General features: G+C 44.7%; 1 protein-coding gene across 3 annotated transcripts in view; it reads right to left on the reverse strand.

The window, feature by feature from the left end:
* Positions 1–3,869: 3,869 nt before the first annotated feature.
* LOC132387552 (zinc finger protein 112-like) overlaps positions 3,870–23,766 on the reverse strand; it is a 33,665-nt gene continuing 13,768 nt past the window's right edge. For 2 of the 3 annotated variants that reach the window (XM_059959932.1, XM_059959930.1), the window contains exons 3-4: positions 20,978–21,103; positions 3,870–11,392 (exon numbers count right to left, since the gene is read on the reverse strand). In XM_059959932.1, the coding sequence (XP_059815915.1) occupies positions 9,812–10,867 (1,056 nt within the window). In that variant the 5' untranslated portion in view covers positions 10,868–11,392; positions 20,978–21,103 and the 3' untranslated portion in view covers positions 3,870–9,811. The remainder of the gene's footprint in view (positions 11,393–20,977; positions 21,104–23,766) is intronic. The other variant, XM_059959931.1, reaches the window with a different exon arrangement.

Raw genomic sequence — 23,766 nt, forward strand, 5'->3', positions numbered from 1 at the left:
ACAGAAAGGCTGCACTGGCTTCTTTATAACTGATCAATAAGACCATAAGATGACGATGGCATTCGTCTCTATCGAAAGACAATTGCTATTTGTGCTGAACAAACCAAATGGAAATGTGGTCCAGAGCTGACCACCCCCCCACCCCAGGAACTATGCTGCTGATGAGAGACAGAGAGATGAAGAACAGGGGTAGAGGCAACTGCTACAGATAAGAGAGAGACGAATGATTTAAGTATTATGGCTTCTTCACTGATGGAAATGTAAACAATCATTTGCTACAAGGACACTTCTTTGCTCGTTAACATTCTTGCTGAGACAGCAGGGAGTGGCCGAGTTTGATGGACATGGTCATTTGAGTTGATGACGGCTGATACACCATCAAGGGGAGTTAAACGACGGTTCTGCGGAGACACAGATAGACAGACCAGTGGACACTGAAAGAGTGTTGGGCACTGAAGGTGGGGGACTGAAGGATCGGTTCAGGAGAATCGGTCCGGAGCACGGTGGATGAAGGCAGACCGGTGGGGACTTGTGTGCGTCCGCCCTTGCCTGGGTGACGAGTCCGTCACTGAAAAACGGTCTAGCCTGGAACGGAAGGGTCATAACCGATGACCCCCAACCGTACATCGGAACAAGAAGACTACGGAAGGTTTGCCTGCTGCAGCTGCTCAGCTCAACTAACTCTAACTCTCTAACTCTCTAACTCACTCTCTCTCCTCTCTCTCTCTCTCTCTCTCTCTCTCTCTCTCTCTCTCCTCTCTCTCTCTCTCTCTCTCTCTCTCTCTCTCTCTCTCTCCTCTCTCTCTCTCTCTCTCTCTCTCTCTCTCTCTCTCTCTCTCTCTTCTCTCTCTCTCTCTCTCTCTCTCTCTCTCTCTCTCTCTCTCTCTCTCTCTCTCTCTCTCTCTCTCTCTCTCTCTCTCTCTCTCTCTCTCTCTCTCCAACATTGCAACACAACAACAACTACCTCAGCACGAACTGAACTGAACTGAACTTTATATTCTTCTATGACAATTCATTTACCCCGAGACATTGATAGAGCTTGTTTCTTATTATTGATTATTATTCCTACACTTCTATGTTTATTATTGCCAACCTGTTTTATAAGTATATTTGCATTATTGACACTGTTTTGCTTATTTTACTAACAAACACCTCTAGTGACGGTACCACCAGACTCCAACGTATCATTCCTTTCCTGCTGGTCTGTTAACCCAGTCACGGGGTACGTAACAAATTGGTGCATCGTCTCGGGTTTTGAATTCGCAAATGGGGTGCCGGTGAATCTGGATAGATTTCCCTTATCTGATCTGGTTGTGTGAAAAACCAGAAAGGCAGGCAACAGAAATGGATGTTGACGAGTGTCTGTCAAGTCCGAACCCTGTGGGTTTAAAGACGGCTAAAAAGTCTGAGTTGTGGGAAATGCTGGAGTCCTTGGAACTCACGGAGGTGAAGAAAGGGATGACGAAGGCTGAGATACAACGTAAGATAGCTGAACATTATGTCACGATGCAGATATTCAAGGCGGAGGTGTTAGAACACTTTCCCGCAGGGAAAGGGGAGGTCCAGTTACGTCTAGAATAGATGCGACTGGAGAGAATTAAGTTGGAGGGCGACGAAGCAGAAAAACAGCGACAGTTCGAGAGGGAGAAATGGAAACGTGTGGATAGCGGGGCAGACCGTGGGGTAAGTTTAATTCAACATTTCCAAGACTGTTATTGACACAAAATGCACATTTTAATATTGATCATGACACAATGTATTTTATATATCGTTAATGACATAAAACATATTTACAGATTGTTACTGACAGAGAATCGTATAATTTGTGTTCCGCATATTATCTGAATGTACTTGCCTGTGATGCTGCAACAAGTCAGTGTTTCTCTGTCCCTGTACCTTCCCGTACTTGTGCACTTGGTAATAAATTCAACAGGACCTGAGAAATCTCAGTGAGATTTGATTAGTGATGATCATCTTGGCAGCTCGGTAGGTCGAATGTATGAGACAGTACACTGTTGAATGCAAAACCCTGAGCATTGTCGATGATCAGAGGGATCTTAGACTCCAAGTTCATCGCTCCCTGAGAGAGACTGCACAGATTGATCGGGTGGTTAAGAGGGCAAATGACATGGTTGTCTTTATTAGTTGAAGCAGAGTTCAAAAGTCGGGAAGTTGTGTTGCGGCTGTTTCGAGCCTGCGGTGGTACTGTGACTGTTTCTTTAAGAGCGCCGGCGTGAGGAGGCGGGACTATGACGTCAGTCACAGGCTGACAGCGCTGACTGTGGACTGAACCATCAGAGAGAGAGAGAGAGAGAGAGAGAGAGAGAGAGAGAGAGAGAGAGAGAGAGAGAGAGAGCGATCTGCAGACAGGCAGTCGGCCAGGAGAGAGGGAGAGAGGGAGAGAGGGGGAGAGGGGGGAGAGGGGGAGAGGGGGAGAGAGAGAGAGAAAGACTGGAAAAGCTGATCGCTTCAGTTAGTCGCAGCTGAGGATTGGAACTCTCCTATGCCCGCAAGAGTGGGTTGATCATCGGTACAGAGAACCGCAACGAACGTGTGTGGCTGTCACTTCGTATAATCCATAGGAGTGGGTTTTGGAATATCTTGTGTTAACCCTTGCCTGGGCATGTTTTTGTGGTAACCCCTGGAAGACGGTATTCCTGTGATAGGTCACTTTCGCTGATGACTCGTATCTGGACAGATTCAGCGGATAAGAACTTCGACGGCGGTTGGTTGAAGTAACGGCCGTTTCTCTACGTTTCACCCTGGATTACAAATATCTCTCTCCCATCATTTATTCCGTGGATTACTGAACTTTCCTACTTTACCATCTCAAGACTCTAAGCTTTGTTCCCTCAGTCTCGATAGTCTGGGAGATATATTTACACACATATACACATAACACTGTTAACTTCCCTTCATTTCGTTAAGTTACTATATTATAAGTCGATACTACTAAAGATAATGGTTTTAACATCAAAACCAGACTCCAGTGTGAACTCCAGTGCTGCTGGTTCGTTTCTAAAACGCCACAGTTTGGAACACATTTTTATAAAACTAGTTAGACCACATCTGGAGTGTTTCATACAGTTCTGGTCGCCCCCATTCTCGGAAGGATGTCGGGGCTTTGGAGAGGGCGCAGAAGAGGTTTACCAGGACACTGCCTGGATTAGAGGGCATGAGCTATAACGAGAGGCTGGACAAACTTGTGTTGTTTTCTCCAGAGCGGCGCAGGCTGGGGTGAGACTGGATGGATGTTAATAAGATTACGAGAGGAATAGATAGAGTGGACAGTCGATATATTTTCCCTGGGGGTTGAAATGTCTAATACATTTAAGGTGAGTGGAGATGTGAGCGGCGTTTGCGTCTTTCCACAGAGTAGTGGGTAAACGGACATCTGTCTGGGGGTGAGAGACCAAAGCGGCCATGTGATCCCGTTTCCTGTTCACGTTTCTCTGCAGATCTGCAGCATCTGCGGGTCACTGCTCTACCTATAGTGTAGCTTCATCTTTCCCCGTTCAGACAAGGCGGTGAGATCCGGATCTGTCACGTCCTCTCGTTGTGGTGGACAATATGGTTTTTTTTTCGGCAATATTTTCACCATGTTTCATTCCACTGTTTTTACCTGCTGAAGTGCTGCCGATGTTTCTGGGTGTCTGACCCACTTATGTGAGAATTTAGCTTTTTATAATTATCTGAGCTTCTCATCATTGTGTAAAGTTCAGTTAAGCTTCACTCCACTACTTCCAAAGCAACAACCCAGTCAGTCAAACAGTCGGCACAGTTAAAATAGTTTATTACATCTTTTTTTTCATTTTGTACTATTTATATAATTTAACAATGTGATATTTATATTCTTATATTAAATCACAATTGTTAAAATCTATAGTTAAAAATTAGGTTCTACTTCTGAACGTATTTCATGACATATGCCGGTGCTATTAAACCTGATTCTGATATTAATATGGGAGACCCACCACCAGTCACCTGATCTCACTTACAGCAGATCGTAATGAGAGATTAAAGCCTTTTCTATTTACTTGCGTTCCTCAGAAAGAGAACTGTTCAGTTTCCTTCTGTGGTTCCAGAGCAGAAGCTCAGTCTGTCTAATATTTGCACACAATTAAAATGGGGAACTTGTTTATTATCATCATGTACTGAACGACAGTTCAAATCTTCCCTGACGTACCATCCACACAGATCGATACATTACAACGGTACATCGAGCTGATATACGATAAAACAATAACTGTAACAAAGCATTATTGCTGCAGAGAAAGTGCAGTGCAGATAGACATATGGTGCAGGGTCACGTCGAGTTACATTGTGAGGTCGAGTCCATTTTATCATTCAGTTGGCTTATAACTGCAGACAGGAAGCCATCCTTCAGCTTGGTGTTACACAATTTAAGGCTTTTGTATCTCTTCCCCGATGGGGGAGCGGGTTTGCAGCGAGAATGTCCAGGTTATGAGGTTCTTTGAGTGCATGGCCTGCTTTTCCAAGGGAGGGGAAGTGTAGGGAGAGTCCATGGAGGGGAGGCTTGTTTCCCTGATGTTCTCTGCTCTCCAAAGTTCTCTGCAGTTCCTTGCAGTCATGGGCAGAGAAGTAGCCAGACGAAGGCGTGAAGTATCGACATGGAGCTCAGAGACCTCGGCCTTCACCCTGCCTTGTGTAGCTGAAACCTGGACTTCCTGTCAGATCGCCGGCAGGTGGTAAGAGTGGGCTCCATCTCCTCTGTCTCTCTGACCCTCAGCACATATACCCCACAGGGTTGTCTCTTTGGCCCACTCCTTTACTCTCTGTGCACCTATAACACTGTGTTGCCACCCACAGCTCCAACCTGCTAATGAAATTGGCTGACAGCACTACATTGATTGGCCTAACCTCAAATAATAACTTTCAATCGATCAAATGCCTCCCGACAAGGTTCGGTCCAAACATACTTTTCACGCTTCTTCAGGAGATTGGTCAGAGAAAGAGCGATAGCAGAAAAGTTCTTACGAAAATATCCATCCATTCCCAGAAACCTTCTAAGAGCCTTCTTAGCAGTCAGAATAGGAACTTGAGAAATTGTCTGGACTTTTGCCCGAACAGGAGCCAACTTGCTTTGACCAACAACATAGCCAAGACAGGTCACAGTGGCATGGCCAAATTCACTCTTAGCTAACTGTAAGGTTGTCCTGAGAAAGCCTGTCAAACGGCTTCTCGACTGCAGTGATATGCTTTTCCCAAGTGCCACTCCCTGTGGCTAAGTCATCAATATAGGCATCTGTATGTTCTAACCCTCGAATTAGAGAATCAGTCATTCTCTGGAATGATCCTGGACCATTTTTCCTTCCAAAAGAGAAAACATTGTATTCACACAACCCAGAAGGTGTCACAAATGCAGAAATTTCTCTAACTCTGTCCGTCAATGAAACACACCAATACTCTTTCAACAGATCAATCTTTGTAAGAAATTTAGCTTTTCCAACCTTAATGATGCAATCATCCTCCCTAGGGATAGGAGAGGAATCTCTTTGTTACTGAATTTACCTTCCCATAATCAGTGCAATATCTAACACCACCATCAGGATAAGGCACAATAATGCAGGGTGAGCTCCAATCTGATGCTGAAGGACTCATAGTACCATTTTCAGCATATATTCAATTCCTTGCTCAGCCAATTTAACATTTTTCAACGTTCATACAATATGGGTGTTGTTTAATCGGTTTGGCTTGACCAATATCTACATCATGTACTGCGACCGTGGTTTGCTTGGGAACATCGGGAAATAAATCTTTAAACATCAGGCTTACTTCCTTCAGCTGTTGTTGTTGCCTTGGCTGCAGATGAGCCGACTTGTTAACAATGTTTTCTGGAACAACTGAGTTCATTAGCCTAACTGGGACCATGTTTGGCTTGTGAAAAGTCTCAGACAAGTCAATTGTTTCATTCTCAGGGTTGCCAGATCCATATGATTTGACAACACTCACAGATGGAGCCTGCTTGTCAAAATAAGCCTTTATCATATTTATGTGCACCACCTGTGTTAGTTTACGTTGGTCAGGTGTTTTAATAGCATTATTCAGATCATTAATTTGAGAGACTATTTCATGCGGTCTATTGAACTTAGCCTGAAGTGGATTCATCAATATTGGAGATAAAGCAAGCACTTTATCCCCAACCTGGTATTTTCTTTCCAAAGCCAACTTATCAAACCAACACTTCATTTTGTTTTGAGAAATCTTTAAGTTTTGTCTCACTGGACTATAACTTGTAGTTTATTCTTGAACTTCTACACAATGTCTAACAAGTTAAGATGTACATCCCCATCAATCCACTGTTCCTTTAACAAGGACAAAGGACCCCTCACTATAAATTTTAAAAAGGGTTCACCGAATGCAGGTATAGGGCAGAGTGAGGCCACTAGCGTGACCTGATTCGGTTTACCCACAACTTGACAAGTGTGACAGATTCTGCAAAAGGTCACAACATCTTTCCTCAAATTAGGCCAGTAGAATTATTTCATAACTGTTTACAGTTTTATTCACTCCAAAATGTCGACCTGATGGCATACTGCAGGCCAAAGTTAAAATTTCAGCCATATAACTTTAGGAACTACAACTTGGTGAACAATTGCCCATTCCTCACTCGCTGGTATAGCAGGTGGCCTCCACTTCCTCATTGACACTCCATCCTTGAGATAATACCCTGCTGGCACTTTCTTAATCTCATCATCTGAGAAAGTTGTTTCTTTTAAAGCTTCAATCTCAGGGTCTCGGTTCTGTTCTGCTATAAACTCCTTCCTACACAGGGATAAATCTTTCTCATCAGACTTACGACCTGAATCCTGTTGAAACAATGAAGGCAGAAATTCCCTGACATCATAACCTGAATCCCGATTTTGGCTATCATGGGTATCAGAATCATGCTGCACAGAACCGTCTGCATCGGCAGACTTCTTAGCCATACTTCGAGTTCCTGCGCAGGAAGGATAAATGTTAAAATCCATCTGTGGGTCGTCAGCGGTTGTCTTAGTTGTCAATAGCACTGCAGGAACAATTTTAGGTCATTCCCTAACAGCAAACCAACATCTTCCAATGGTAAAATGGAGCATAATCCGATTTTAACAGGTCCCAAAACCAGCCCTGACAGTAAAGTTACCTTGTACAACGGCACAGAAACCATGCCACCCCCAATGCCTTTAATAAGATTTACCTCACCAGTGTTAAGTCTCATCACCAAACTTTAGAATGCTGTCTAATATAAGTGACTGAGAATCGCCAGTAACTTGAAGAATTTTCACTGGTTCTTGGGTTCACCCTTCCTTTACTAATACAAACCCATTTAACATAAAATGATCAACTACTTCTTAATTCGGTCAGATCTCTCAGTCCATAACTGAGCCTCAACAGAATGTTCAGAACCCTGTGGGTTTATAGGTGCTTCAACGTACTGAACACAGGCATTTGGGACTGCCTCCTTTTCCTTTTTCTTCTTCAGGACAGAACAATTAGCCATCATATGACCAGCTTACTTACAATAGTAACAAGCAAGACCAGAATATTTCTCTTTCAACTGCTTCCCTTCATCCTTACACTTGTCACTAGTCCCAGCTATAATTTCGCGTTTACCCTGGTGACCCTGCTACTCTTTTGGAAGCTCTTATTCTGGGTAAACTTAACCTTATGAGTTAAAGCAAACTCATCTGCTAATCTAGCAGACTCCTGCAAAGTGGCAGCATCCTTTTCATCTAAATATATTTTTATGTCATCAGGGACACACTTTTTGAATTCTTCAATTAAAACTAACTCTTTCAAGCTATTAAAAATCATCATTTATTTATCATCATCATATATATCATCATATATGTGCACCAGTGATCAAAACACACAGACTTCTCATAAGCAAATTAGATACGTCCGGTTCACAGATTTCCACAAATTTCTAAACTTTTGCCTGTATGATTCTGGGACCAACTCATAAGCTTTGAGCACAGCCTGTTTCACTATGTCACAATCAGCTGCTTCATCAACTGTCAAAGCAGAATAGGCTTGCTAAGCCTCCCCCTTTGTAAGAGAACCAACCCTCTTTTGGCCACTTTAAATTCTAAGCAACCTTCTCAAAATGCTGGAAGTATTCATCAACCTCTTTCTCATCAAATGGAGGTACCAATTTAATTTCCTGACTGGCCTCAAACTCATCACCAGAGTCTAACGCTAGACCCCTTTGCTGCAACCACTGTATCTTTTCCAGCTCGAATAGCCTCTGTCTTTCTGCTTCCTCCCTATTTTTCTGCCTCCTCTCTGTTTTTCTGCCTCTATAGCCTCAAACTGCCCCTGCCTTTCTGCAGCCTTCATCTTTAATTTTTCTCACTCGTACTGGAGCTCAAGCTCACGAGGTTTACTTTCAGGAAACACCTCCAAGTCCTCCACTTTAAACACACCCTCAGATACATAATGTTCAGCTGTTACCCTCTGCGTCTGTGCCCTCCTCATTGTCAATTTCAACATAACAAATTTTAACCTTCTAACAAGACTCAACAACTCAATCCGTCTGGCATCCTCTAATGCCTCAGAGGTTGCTGCTTCCAAACAATAATCAGCATCCGCTGCTGATTTTCCACACACAAATAAATCAAAAGGGACTTCCCCAATGAAATCGATAATTAATGACTATGCCCTCATAGCTGTTCATATCCCAGATGCAGGCCCCAATTTTGTTATGAATCGTAATGCTTTAGAAACGAATCAGCACAAATAGACTACACCTGGAACAACACACACAAAATATTGGTGGAACACAGCAGGCCAGGCAGCATCTATAAGGAGAAGCACAGTCGACGTTTCAGCCGAGACCCTTCATCAGGACTGCCTGAGACTGCCTGACGAAGGTTCGCGGCCTGAAACGTTGACAGTGCTTCTCCTAATAGATGCTGCCTGGCCTGCTGTGTTCCACCAGCATTTTGTATGTGTTTGAATTTCCAGCATCTGCAGATTTCCTCGTGGAGACTACACCAGGAGTCTGTTTTTGATCTTAAAACTATCTTTATTAGAATCTACTTATAATATAGTAACTTAAGCAAGATAAACAAAAGTTAACAGTGTTATGTGTATATATGTGTGTAAGTATAAATCCGAAACTATTGAGCTAGGGGGAAACAAGGCTTGGAGTCTTCAGATGGTAAATTATGAAAGTTCAGTTCAACCACGGAATATCTGATGAGAGAGATATTTGTAATCCAGGGTAAATGTCGATAGAAGGCAATTATGTCAAATTCCGCAGGTTCCATGGTGGTAAAACAAGAGAACAGTCACTGTAGATTTTATCTGTCATCCTTCCAAATCCACATACTAATTATCACCCAAAGTGACTTGTCACAAGGCATATCGTCTTCAAGTGAATTACCACACCACACCCAGGCAAGGGGTAACACATCAGTGGTCTTCACAGGATACCCCAAATCAGATCCACTCCTATGGATCAAACGAGGTGACAACCACACATTCGATGTACAATGAATCGATAATTAACCCACACTTGTGGGCATAGGAAAATTCCAAACAGTGACCCTTGGCACCTATTTCCCTTGTTTCGATCCTTCCATTTTTCCTCATTCATCTCCGTCTGACTCTGAGCGTCTGTGTCCTCAGTTAAAACTGAACAAGCTGGGAGTGATGTAAACAAGCTGCAAGTCAGACTGATTCACCTTCCTAATCTCTCTCTCTCTCTCTTAAAATGACAGTCCACAGCAAACAAAACCTAGGGATTCATAACAACTGACTGGAGTGCCAGTAGTTGGGATGACTGAGTGAATCCTTTCCCACATTCTCAGCAGGTAAATGGCTCCTCTCCAGTGTGAACTCGCTGATGTCTCTGTAGTGTGGAAGAGCGAGTGAATCTCTTCCCACAGACTAAGCAGATGAATGGCTTCTCCCCAGTGTGAACTCGCTGATGACTCTGTAGGCTGGATAAATGAGTGAATCCCCTCCCACAGTCTGAGCAGGTGAATGGCCTCTCTCCAGTGTGAACTCGCTGATGTTCCAGTAATCTGGATGAGCGAGTGAATCTCTTCCCACAGACTAAGCAGCTGAACGGCTTCTCCCCAGTGTGAACTCGCTGATGACTCTGTAGGTTGGATGGATCAGTGAATCTCTTCCCACAGACTGAGCAGGTGAACGGCCTCTCTCCAGTGTGAACTCGCTGATGACTCTGTAGGTGGGATGAGTAAGTGAATCCCTTCCCACAGACTGAGCAGGTGAATGGCTTCTCCCCAGTGTGAACTCGCTGGTGACTCCGTAGGTGGGATGACTGAGTGAATCCCTCCCCACAGACTGAGCAGGTGAACGGCTTCTCCCCAGTGTGAACACGCTGATGTACCAGTAGGTGGGATGACAGTGTGAATCCCTTCCCACAGTCTGAGCAGGTGAACGGCCTCTCCCCAGTGTGAACTCGCAGATGACTCTGTAGGTTGGATAACTCACTGAATCCTTTCCCACATTCTGAGCACGTGAATGGCTTCTCCCCAGTGTGAACTCGCTGATGTCTCTGTAGTTGGGATGACTGAGTGAATCTCTTCTCACATTCTGAGCAGGTGAACGGCTTCTCCCCAGTGTGAACTCGCTGATGTCTAAGTAGGCTAAATAACTCACTGAATCCTTTCCCACATTCTGAGCACGTGAATGGCTTCTCCCCAGTGTGAACTCGCTGATGTCTCTGTAGTTGGGATGACTGAGTGAATCTCTTCTCACATTCTGAGCATGTGAATGGCTTCTCCCCAGTGTGAACTCGCTGATGTCTCTGTAGTTGGGATGACTGAGTGAATCTCTTCTCACAGACTGAACAGGTGAACGGCTTCTCCCCAGTGTGAACTTGCTGGTGAGCCATTAGGTCAAATGACTGAGCGAATCCTTTCTCAGAAATTCAACAGATCACCAGCTTCTGCCCAGTGTGGTGTGAACTGACTGATGTGTCCACAGGTCCAACTGAATCCTTTCTCACACACAGAACAGATGAATGGCCTTGCCCAGTGTGAACTTGCTGATGTACATTCAATTGTGATAACCGAGTGAATCTATTCCCACTGTCTGAGCAGGTGAACAGCCTTTCTTCTGTGTAAAATGACTGGCTTGCTATTTGGTCAAATGATCAATTGAATCCCTCCCCACAGTCTGAGCAGGAAGGATGACCGAGTGAATCCCTCCCCACAGTCTGAGCAGGAAGGATGGTCGAGTGAATCCCTCCCCATAGTCTGAGCAGGAAGGATGATCGAGTGAATCCCTCCCCACAGTCTGAGCAGGAATGATGATTGAGTGAATCCCTTGCTCCACTTCTTAAATATCCAGACAGAGACAGCAAAACTAGCGTGTTGTGTTTGAGATTCCCGGCGACAAATTCCTTCTCGTTTTTAACCTGTGGAAAGATTTACAAAATCCATCAAAGGGTTTAGGACAACATTTCAGATGAGATTACTTGAGTTACCAAGGTTTGATTTGGTATCACACGGTTACAGTGAGGTTCAACCCAAGTTGGACAGAGAAATCATCTCCTGACTGGGCAGAGTGCTGGCATCTGGAATGACCATCAATTCCCTGATGCTCTTCGTGTCTCTATAAGAATGGGGCATTTCTGCCGTCTCCAATCTGTGCCTTGGTTCAGTTTGACTCTCTCCATTGGTATTATTCCCTGTTCCTGCTGAGCAGTATGGGTGCCTGGCCCCACAGTAACCTAAACAGTCTCACGCAAATTGTCTTTGTGGATGTGCATCAGGGATTTTCTTTTATGTGTTATTAACTTAAGGTGCTACAGTTTTAACACCATATAAAAAAATTCGTGCTGAGATGAATGGTTGGTCGGCACAGCTGTTAAAAGGGGTTAGAGTGAATTTTTGTAATATTTCAGGTTCTTGTAGAAAAGTACAACACAGAAACAGGTCCTTTGGGCCATCTAGTCTGTGCTGAACTATTTAAATTGCCCCTCCCACACCCCTACCATCCAGGTACCTACACAAACCTCTTAAATGTTGAAATCGAGCTCGCATGCACCACTTGTGCTGGCTGCTCATTCCAAACCAAGATGACCATCTGCATGAAGAAGTTTCCCCTCATGTTCCCCTCAACATTTCACCTTTCACCCTTGACCCCTGGCCACTGGTTGAAGTCCCACCCAATCTCAGTGGAGAAAGCCAGCTTGCATTGACACTATCTGTGCCCCTCTACCACAATCAAATCTCACCTCAATCTTCTACATTCCAGAGAATAAAGTCCTGACCTGTTCAGTCTTTCCTTATAACCCAAGTCCTCCAAACTTGGCAACATCCTTGTGAATTTTCTCTGAAATCTTTGAATCTCTTTTAAATCTTTCCTGTAGGTAGGTGACCAAAACATCACACAATACTCCAAATTAGGCCTCTTTTACAAGTCAACATAATATCCATCTATCGTCAGTATTTGGTTCTTGAAAGCCAATGGGGTAAAATCTTTCTTTCCGTCACTATCTAACTGTGATACCACTTTCAGTGAATTAAGGACTTGTATTCCCCGGTCCCTTTCTTCTACAGCACTCCTCCGTGCCCGACCAGTCACTGTGAAAGACCTCCCTTGGTATGTCAGACTAAAGTGCAACAACTCACACTGGTCTGCATTAAATTCCCTTTTCCATTTCTCAAACCATTTTCCCAGCTGGTCCAAATCACACTGCAAGCCATGATAGTCTTCCTCGCTGTCCACTGCACCACCAGTCTTGGTGGTCATAAATCTGCTAATCCAGTTAACCACACTATCATCCAGATTACTGATCTAGATGACAAACCACAACAGATCCAGCACTGATCCCTGTGGCAACCACTAGACACAGGCCTCCAGTCACAGAGGCAACCATCTGCTACCACACTCTGGCTTCTGCCAAAGACAGTGTCTCATCCAATTTACTGTCTCATCTAGAATGCTGAGTGACTGAACCTTCTTGACCAACCTCCCATATGAGACTTTGTCAAGTGCCTTGCTAACATCCATGTAGACAACATCCACTGCCTTATCTTCATCCACTATCCTGATAACTTCCTCGAGAGACTCTATAAGATTGGTTAGACATGACCTATCCTGCGCAAAGCCATGTTGCCTATTCTTAATCATTCCACATCTATCCAAATACTTATATTTCCGGTTCCTGCTCATACGTTCCAGTAACTATCCCACTATTCACTACTAGTCACCACTCCGTGGGTTTGGAGATTTCCCTTGAATTTCATAGAATGATAGAAATCTATAGCACATTACAGACCCTTTGGCCCACAGTGCTGTGCCGACTATGTAACTTACTCTAGAAGCTGCCTGGAGTTTCCCTAGCGCATAGTCCCCTGTGTTTCTGAGCTCCATGTAACTATCTAAGAGAGTGTGAAAAGTCCCTGTTGTATCCGCCTCGACAACCGCTGCTGGCAGTGCATTCGACACATCCAACACTCTCTGTGTAAAAAACCTACCCCTGACATCCCCTCCGCATATATTTCCAGGCACCTTAAAACTATGCCCCCTCCTGTTAGCCATCTTAACGCTGGGGAAAAATCCTCTGGCTATCCACACACTCACTGCCCCTCATCATCTTATACACCTAAAAAAGGCTCTAAACATAAACAAGGAAATTATACATTGCTCTGAGGATTTGTTGGAAGTAAACAAAATTATGAGGTTATAGATAGGGTAAATGCAAGCAGCTTTTTCCACTGAGGTTGGGTGGGATGACAACCAGAGGTCATGGGTAAGTGGGGAAGGTGAAAATTTAATGGGAACATGTGGAAAAGCTCTTTGCTGAAATGGTCGTGAGAGTGCAGAATGAGATGTCAGCACTAGTGGAGAATATGAGCTCGATTTCACCATTAAGAGAAGTTTGACAGGTACCTGGATGGTAGGGGTACGGAGGGTGATGATCCCGGTGCAGGTAGTTGCATTAGAGAGATTAAATGTTTTTGGCATTGACTAGATGGGCCAAATAGCCTGTTTCTGTACTGAACTTCTCCATGTTTCTGTGACAGAGAAGCTGGCCAAACTTGTTTGGAAGAGAAAAGGTTGGAGTGACAACAGAGCAACAATGGCTGGAGTTTCTGGGAGCAATTCGAGAGCTGAGTGATCGATACATCCCAAAGACGTGGAAGCATTGGAATGGCAGCAGGGCACAACCGTGGATTAAATGAGAAACCAAAACCAACATAAAAGCAGAGGAGAGGGCAAACAAAAGAGCAAAGGACCATTAGGAAGCTTTTAGAATCCAACAGAAGACAACTAAAGGAAAGTCAGATGAGTTCGGGAGTGGAATTATGAAATGACTGTCATTAATGAGTTTTGGTTGCACCCAACCGTCCGCGGCATTTAGAGGAACGAGATATCCAGGGCCTCAATATCTCTTGAAAACCAAGATTCCCTGCACTAGTTACCATTCAACTTTTATTTTGTCAGACACATACAAACTCTACACCCTTAAAATTTCTTTCTGAAGAACTCCCACTTACCAAGTTCTCCTTTGCTAAAAAACATCCTGTCCCAATCCACACTTGTCAAATCCTTGCAAATATCATAAAAATTGGCCTTTCTCCAATTTAGAATCTCAAGAGAGGTCCAGGCCTCTGCTTTTCTGTATTTACTTGGAATCTCATGATCAGTAGATACAAAGTGTTCCCATACACTAATTTCTGTCACTCGCCCTAGATCACTTCCCAATAGCTTATTGCACACTTCTACATCGGGAATTTTACATACTGATTAAGGTAGATTTGATAAGCCCTACCCCATCTAGTCCTTTTACAGCCTAGGATTCCAGTCAATAAATGGAAAGTTAAAATCATTCACTTTATCAGCCTTTGTTTCTTGGCATAGTCCGCAATCTCTCTACAGATTTGTTCCTTGAAATCCCTCAGACTGTTGGGCGCAAGCAAGTCCAAGTAATGGCTACAATATCATAATTTCATGTCCTGAGGTCTGAATGACATCTGTTTGGTGTCAAAAAAAGAACCTGGCCCTCAATGTCACTGAAACAAAGGAGCTGGCTGTAGACTACAGGAGAAATGGAGACAGGCTGACCCAGGATCTGGGGTTGAAAGGGTGAACAGCTTTAAGTTCCCTGGCACACACAACACCGAGGATCTCACCTGGTCTGTACATACTGGCTGTGTGGTGAAAAAGGCACAACAGCACCACTTTCACTGCAGGCGGTTCAGGAAGTGTGGGACGGGGCCCCAAATACTAACAACTTTCCACAGGGGCACAATTGAGAGCATCCTGACTGGCTGCATCACTGCCTGGTATGGGTGCTGTACTTCACTCAGTTGCAGGACTCTGCAGAGAGTGGTGCGGACAGCCCAGCGCATATGTAGATGTGAACTTCTCACTATTTAGGACATTGACAAAAACAGGTGTGTAAAAAGGGCCACTGTGTAAAAAGGATCATTGGGGACCAGAGTCACCCCAACCACAAACTGTTACAGCTGCTACCATCTGGGAAACGGTACCACAGCCTGAAAGCCCGGACCAACAGGCCCAGGGACAGCTTCTTCCACCAGGCCCTCTGATTGATTAATTCATGCTGATACAATTGTACTTTTATTTATCTTGACTGTCCTGTTGTACATACTATTTATTATAAACTATTATAAATTTCACATTGCACATTTAGACAGAGACGTAACATAAAGATTTCTACAACTCATGTATGAAGAATGTAAGTAATAAAGTCAATTCGATTCAATTCAACCTCTCCACTATCTGTTCTGTCATTCTGGCTCCAATCCTCCCTGCAACTTTAGTTTAACCACCCACCCCACAGGGGGAGCACCAGCAAGCCTTGCCACTAGGATACTCATCCCTTTCTAGTTCTGTTCCACTAACTAACAAATCCCCTATCACCCCTTTGACTTTCCTCTGCCAGGTAATTCCCCCCAACAGTTTCTAAAGTGTCCACCTGTTGTGTGGGATAGCAACAAGAGTACTCGGCGATGGCTATTTAACCTCATTCCCCTTCCTGACTCTCACCCAGTTTCCTGTGTCCTGCACCCTGGGTACAACTCACCTCTCTGCACGTCATACCTATCACACCCTCTGACGCTTGGATGATGCGGAATTCATCCATTTCCAGCTCCAACTCCTTAAAGTGCAGCTGGATATACACCTTCTACGTGAGGGCGTCAGGGACACTGGAGGTCTCCCCGCCTTCCCACCAATATCCCCTCTAATTTGTAATGACCAGTGTGTGCAAAAACCTTGTGCTGTACAATTTTTACCCAGTGACAACAACATGTGCAAACTGAATTTTATATAGAGAGGTATTCATTTCAACAGCGAGCAAGTCACTGTCAGTAAGAACTTTAATCTCCTCTGGTTGAGTCTTGATTGAGTTCATCTGCACTCTCATACAACCTATGTAACAGGTTAATGAAGGATTTACTCGCCACAGCTTTTGCAAACCACCTATTTGTGATTTTCTTGCTAAATGATGCTTTCAATTTCAGATTTCCAAATATCTCTTCTTCCCACTTGAAAATTCCCCAGCAACTCTTGCATCACCACAATACACACAGTATTGTACATAAGTATTTCCCCTGAAGTCTCACCCAGGTGACTGAAAGTGGTGAACTCAGTGATGGTAATGCCAAGGAATACTGCCTTTAAGGGTGGTAGTCTGTCTCCCTGGAGTCTGGCACATTTGTGATGTGAAAGCTACTTGTTGGCCAGGGCAAAGGTGTTTGATATCATTATGTAGCCAGACAGAATTGGTGGAAGCATGTTTTCACCCATCCTGATCCAGGGTATGGCCAGGAGCTCCCTCGGACCCTGTGGGAGGCAAGAGCAGAAATTGTAGGGGCCCCAGCAGAGATAGTTAAGTCATCTTTAGTGACGGGGTGGTAATAGAGGATTGGCGAATAACCGAAGTTGCTTTGCTCCTTCACATAGAACAGAGATATCTACAGCACATTACAGGCTCTTTGGCCCACAATCCTGTGCCGACCATGTAACCTACTCTAGAAACTGCCTAGAATTTCCCTCGCACACAGCCCTCTATTTTTCTATGCTCCATGTACCTATCCAAGAGGCTGTTAAAAGACCCTATTGTATCTGCCTTGACAAACGCTGCTGGCATACATTCCACGCACCCACCACTATCTGTGTAAAAAAAACCTTACCCCTGACATTGCCTCGGTATCTATTTCCAAGCACCTTAAAACTATGCCCCCTTGTGTTAACCATTTCAGCCCTGGGAAAAAAACCTCTGGTTATCCACACGATCATATGCACCTAAAAAAGGCTCCAAACATACACAAAGAAATTATACACTGGATTGACGACTTGTTAAAAGCATATAGTACCATGAGAGTATAGAAAGGGCAAATGCAAGCAAGAGCTGAGTGATCAATATATCCCAAAGAAGTGAAAACATTGAGGACACAACAGTGGCTGGAATGAGAAGCCAGAGCCAACATAAAAGTCAAACAGAGGGCAAACAAAAGAGCAAAAACTATTTGGAAGCTTTTAGAACCTAACAGAAGATGACAACAAAAAAGTCAGATGAGCTCAGTGTGTGGAATTGTGATTTGTAGTCATTAATGGATCTCAGTAGCACCCAACAGTCTGAGGCATTTCGAGGAACAAAATATCCGGGGCTTCAATTTCTCTTGAAAATCAAGGTTCCCTGGACCAGTTACCTTTCAACTTTTACTTTGGCAGGCACATGCAAGCTCTATATCCCCAAAATTTCACTTCTGAACAAGTCCCATTTACCAAGTACTCCATTGCCAGGAAACAGCCTGTCCCAAACCACACGTCAGATCCTTTCTGATACCATCAAAATTGACCTTTCTCCAATTTAGAATCTCAACCCGTGGTCCAGACCTCTCTTTTTCCATCTTTACTTTGAATCTCATGGTATGATGTTTACTAAATTCTGTCAACAGCAGCCCTGGATCATTTCCTAACAGCTTATTGCACACTTCTACGTCGGGAATTCTACGTACTGATTAAGGGCACATTTGACAAACTTTACTCCATCTAGTCCAGAGGTCGGCAACCTGTGGCTCCAGAGCCACATGCGGCTCTTTGATCTCTGTGATGCGGCTCCCCGTGGTTTGTTAGCTTTTGAAATGTAATTCGAAATTTGAAGATTATGGTGATCTTGTACTTTGCGGAGACACCGTTTCCTGGCACATCCGAACAATTAGCCACCGTTCCGACTAAGGGAGATAGCCTACGGGGGTTTGTGAGTACGTGTCTTTTGGAGCATCCGCGCCCATGGGGACGGGTTGAGGGAGGCTTTAAAGCAAGGCTGTTCGAATAAAGTTACCTTTGACTGCAGTCTTTATTTTAGCGCTGCGTGTAGCGCTACATCGCTACAACGTGTTTTTTATCGCTATTAATATACATCACAACTGCCAATGCCTGACACCCGCCAGTGCGCGCTTTCTTTTAATTCTTCGATCCAAGGTAGGCTACCTATGTAGTAACCTTCAACCCAACGTCTTTTTTTCGGAGTTCAAAATGTTTTTGTTGCATGCAGAAATGTAATTTCGTTTTCTCTGCAGGAGTTCATCAATTTCAAAAATGCAACACATTATAGTTTGTTTATACATAGCATAAAGGCAAAAAAAACCCGTTGTATGCAGTGTTATTTCGTTTTGTGGCTCCCAGTGTTTTCTTTTCTGTGGGAAATGGGTCCATATTGGCTCTTTTAGTGGTAAACGTTGCCGACCCCTGATCTAGTCCTTTTACAGTATGGGAGTCCCAGTCAATATATGGAAAGTTAAAATCACTTACTGGAACAACCTTTGTTTCTTGGCATGGTCTGCAATCTCTCTACAAATATCTCTAAATCCCTCAGACTGTTGTGTGTAAACAAGCCCCAATAACGGCCACAATATCATAATTCCCTGTCCTGAGCTCATCTGGCTTTCCTCCGATGCTTCTTGCATTGTGCTATACACAGCTCAGCACATTCATTGCACCAGGCTCAACCATCTAACTGCTGAATCTATCTATGATCTGAACATCTGACTGGTGTCAAGGAAACAAACCCTCCATCATTGTCACCAAAACAAAGGAGCTGATTGTGGACGACAGGAGGAATGGAGACAGGCTGACATCAATGGATCTGGGGTTGAGAAGGTGAACAGCTTTAAGTTCCTCAGCATAAACGTCAGCAGGCATCTCAGATTGTCTGTACATACCGGCTGTGTTGTGAAAAGAGCACAGCAGCACCTCTTCCACCTCAGATGGTTGAAGAAGTTGGGGATGGGGCCCGAAATCCTAAGGACTTTCTACAGAGCATCCTGACTGGCTGCATCACTGCCTGGTATGGGAACTGTACTTCCCCTAATCTCAGGAACCTGCAGAGAGTGGTGCAGACAGCCCAGTTCATCTGTAGATCTGAACTTCCCACTATTCAGGACATTTACAGAGACAGGTGCGGAAAAAGGGCCCAAAAGATATTGGGGACCCAATTCACCACAACCACTAACTGTTCCTGCATCCAGGAAACGGTACCACAGCAAAAAGACCAACAGGCTCCGGGACATCATCTTCTATCAGGCTATCAGACTGATTAATTCATGCTAATACAATTGCATATCTATGTTATACTGACTGTTCTATGCACAAACTATTTATTATAAATTACTATAAATTATACCACACATTTAGACGGAGATGTAACATAAAGACTTCTACTCCTCATTTACATGAAGGATGTATGTAAGAAAGTCAATTCAATTCAATTCACCCTCTCCACTATCTGTCCTGTCATTCTAGCTCCCATTCCCCCTACAATTCATTTTAACCACATCAGCACCCCCCTCCACCACACTTGCTCTCGCAGCCGTACCACTAGGATATTAGTCCCCTTCCTGTTCTATTCCCCTAACTAATGAATCCCCTATCACTCCTTTGACTTTCCTCTGCCAGGTAATCCCCCCTAATACTTTCCAAAGTGTTCCACCTGTTGTTGTGTGGGATGGCCACAAGAGTACTTTGTGATGCTATTTAACCTAATTTCCCTTCCTGACTGTCACCCAGTTCCCTGTGTCCTGTACCTTGTGTGTAACTCACCTCTCTTCCTGTCATATCTATCACCCCCTCCAACTCCTGGATAATCTAGAATTCAACCATTTCCAGTTCCAACTCCTTAAAGTGCCGGGTTACAAGCTGCAGTTGGATGCACATCTTGTAGGTGAGGGCATCAGGGACACTGGAAGTCTCCCCTCCTTCCCACCAACGTCCCCTCTAATTTGTAATGACAAGTGTGCACATAAATCATGTACCGTGTATTTTTTTTACACCAGTTTCTGTGTTGTACATAAATATTTCCCCTGAACCCTCTCCAGATGACAGACGGTGATGAACTCTGTGATGGCAATGCCAATGAACATGAAGGGAAGGGCAGTAGTCTGTCTCATTGGAGTCTGGCACATTTCTGACGTGAAAGTTACTTGTTGCCCAGGGCAAAGGTGTCTGATATAATCATGTACCCAGAGAGAATGGGACAAAACATGTTCTCGCCTGTAGAAAAGTTCAGAACAAAAGGAGGTGGAACAAACAACACACACACAAAATGCTGAGGAACTCAGCAGGCCGGGCAGCATCTATGGAAAAGAGTACTAATGCTGAGTTCCTCCGGCATTTTGTGTGTGTTGCTTGGATTTCCAGCATCTGCAGATTTCCTCTTCTTTGTGATGGGAGGTAGAACAAAGGTGATTTTCTCAACTGCTGATGTAAAAGATTTTGTTCCCTTTCTCCGAGTTCCTAATCCTTGCATTTAGATAGCTGGAGCTCAGCTCTGTCTGAGAGATCCATCGGTTCCCATTCCCTCATCAGCCGGAAGCTTCCCGGGGCCCGTGTACGGATCGTGGGGCTGAGAGAGAGGGAAGAGGGCAGGACTGTCCCGGGATTGTTGGCCACGGTCTCCGGATTTCACAGGAATCGCTCTGAAGTCGGTGTTTAAGATAAAAACACGGAGAATCGCTCTTACCTGTAGCCGACATTTTCAAGGCCTTCTGTGTACTGCGCGCATGCGTGATACTCGGGGACGTCCTCAGCCTGACGCCTGCGCATTTCATCGACGCTTCAGCGCCGGCAGAATTCTTAACGCATGGCCCTATGGGTAATTACGATGCCATTAAACATTTCTGCAAGCACCGGTTCAAAGTCCATACCTCATTTTTTTCGTGTGTATAGAAAAATCTGCAGCTGTTTTAACGCAGAAAGCGGTTTCCATAAGCAATATACTCAATATCAATGTGTATCTAATGCCAAAGTAAAATGCAGTTATAAAACACAGGAGATTCTGCAGTTGCTGGGAATACAGAGACGCACACATACAAAATGCTGGAGGAACTCTGCAGTTCAAGCAGCAACTAAGCAGCGGAGTACACAGGCTAGGCATGCTGAAGGGGCTCGGTCTAAACGTTGCCTTTTTATGCTCTTCACAATTGCTGCCTGACTGTTGATTGCCACCAGTATTTTGCAGAAATTAACCACCTTTTTTTTCGATCAACCAGTTTCCAAATGTTTCTAATCTTTCTTTTGCTGCCAAATCCTGCTGGTCTGATTCCTCTTCCTCCTCTTTGCAGCCCTAAAGTCTGACTCAATCTGGCAGCTCTTTGGTTTCTGACTCTACACCATCGAAGATTCACTCGCTAATCTGCTGTCAGACTTTAGAGGTGCATTGTGTTAGGAGACCGCAGGTTCGTTTACTGTGAGTGTCCCTTTAATTGCCTGAGTGAGGTGGGTCTGTGACGTGAAACACCAACGGAGGGAGAGAGAGAAGGGGAGGGGAGGGGAAGGGAGGAGAGGTGGAGGACAGGAGGGGAGGAGGGGAGAAGGGGAGAGATAGAGGAGGAGGGGAGGGGGAGGAGGTGAAGGGGAGAGGGGGAGGGGAGGAATGGAGAATGGAGAGGGGGGAGAGAACGTCAAAATCACAGTGGGTTTATCGTCTTATTCAAACCGGAGAAAATCATGCAGGTGTATAAGGTCATGAGAGGCATTGGTCGTGTTGATAGACAGAGGCTTTCCCCAGGGCTGAAACGGCTAACACGCGGGGGAATAGGTTTAAGCTACTTAGAAGTAGGTACAGAGGAGATGTCAGAGCTAAGTTTTGTTTAAGCAAAGAGTGGTGTGTGCGTGGAATGCACTGCCAGCGACGGTGGTAGAGGCGGATACAATAGGGCCTTTTAAGAGGCTCTTAGATAGGAACATGGACCTTAGGAAAATAGGTGGCTATGCAGTATGGTAATACTAGGCAGTTTCTAGAGAATGATGCATGGTCGGCACAACCATGTGGGCTAAACGTATCTGTAATGTGCTACAGATTTCTATGATTCTATGAAATTCAGTGGAAATCCTTCCTCCCACAGAGTAGTGACTAGTTGCAACCTGTCATTTCAGGGTGAGTGAGAAGGGAATGGCCGGGGTAGATTTTGATATTCTGATATGGAACAGAGACATCGGCAGGGACTTCTCTAGTGAGAAACGGAATTTGATACAGAAGTGATTTATCTGTCACAGATCCACAATATTAAACGCCAGTCTAGTTTAAGGCTAACATCAGCAGAACAGACTCCTCCAATGCTAAGTGACCAGGGTTCAGTCCTGGGTGCGATGAGCAGCCGCAAGAACTGCAGAATCTGACAGTAACGGTCCCTCATGAACCTGCAGCTGCCTTCAGTCACCGTGATGGTGAAACATTTAACACGGAGCTGATTTGAACTTCCTCCCTGATGTGAAGTTGCTGGTGTTGCAGCAGCTGGGATGAGTGAGTAAAACTCTTTGCTCACTCCGGACAGAAATGTGGCCTCTATTTACTGTGAACTCACCGGAGCATCACAAGGTGGGTTAACTGAATGAGTCTCTTCGCACACACGGAGCAAGTGAACGGCCGCTTCCCAGTGGGAAGCTGTTGGTGTATCTGCGAAGGCCGACTGAATCCCTTCCAAAATGAGAGCCAGTGAAGACGTCACAGTGCTCTGAACGTCATGGCGATGTATCCAATCAGATCACGGACATGGACACGTGTTCGAGCTCTCCTTGTAGCGAGTGGGGCGCTGTCTTCTCCAGCATCTCCGCCTCCACATTCAAGAATCGGTGGCATTCAAGCGCTGGTGAACTGACAGATACAGCAGAGTGAGTGTCGCTTTAAGTGCCTGAGGGAGGCGCGGCTGTGACGTCACAAACGCGCTGCAGCAGAGACAGAGAGACAGAGGGGAGGGGAGAGAGGGAGGAGAGGGAGGGGGAGAGAGAGCGAGAGGGAGAGGAAGAGAGTGAGAGTGAGAGTGACTTCAGCTTGTCACTGCTACGCCCAAAAGATTGGGTTGATCATCGGCACGCAGTGCACCACGGATGTCTGGCTGTCACTTCGTATAATCCATATGTGTGGATTTGTTGGAGTGTCCTGTGGTATCACTTTTGTTGGGCCTTGCCTGGAATCAGGGTGTTCTGTGGTAACCACTTGACGATATTCCTGTCACTGTCACTGTCACCTGGTGATCTTTCTAAGTGGATTTCGGAACTAATCGACGGATAAGATCTTCGGCGACTGTTTTCTCGTTTACCCAGCGTGGAATGTGTGTGGAATTCTTCGTAATTGCCTTCTCTCTACGTGTTCGTGAGGATTTACAAATCTCTCCTCTCACTCACTTATTCCGTGGATTACTGAACTTTTCCAATTTACCATCTGAAGACTTTTAGCATTGTATCCCAAGGTTGATAGTTTAGGAGCTATATATACGCATAACACAGTTAATTGCTGTATTTTTCGTTCAA

The sequence above is a fragment of the Hypanus sabinus genome, unplaced genomic scaffold, assembly GCF_030144855.1.
Source record: "Hypanus sabinus isolate sHypSab1 unplaced genomic scaffold, sHypSab1.hap1 scaffold_1975, whole genome shotgun sequence".
In the NCBI taxonomy this organism is placed as follows: Eukaryota; Metazoa; Chordata; class Chondrichthyes; order Myliobatiformes; family Dasyatidae; genus Hypanus; species Hypanus sabinus.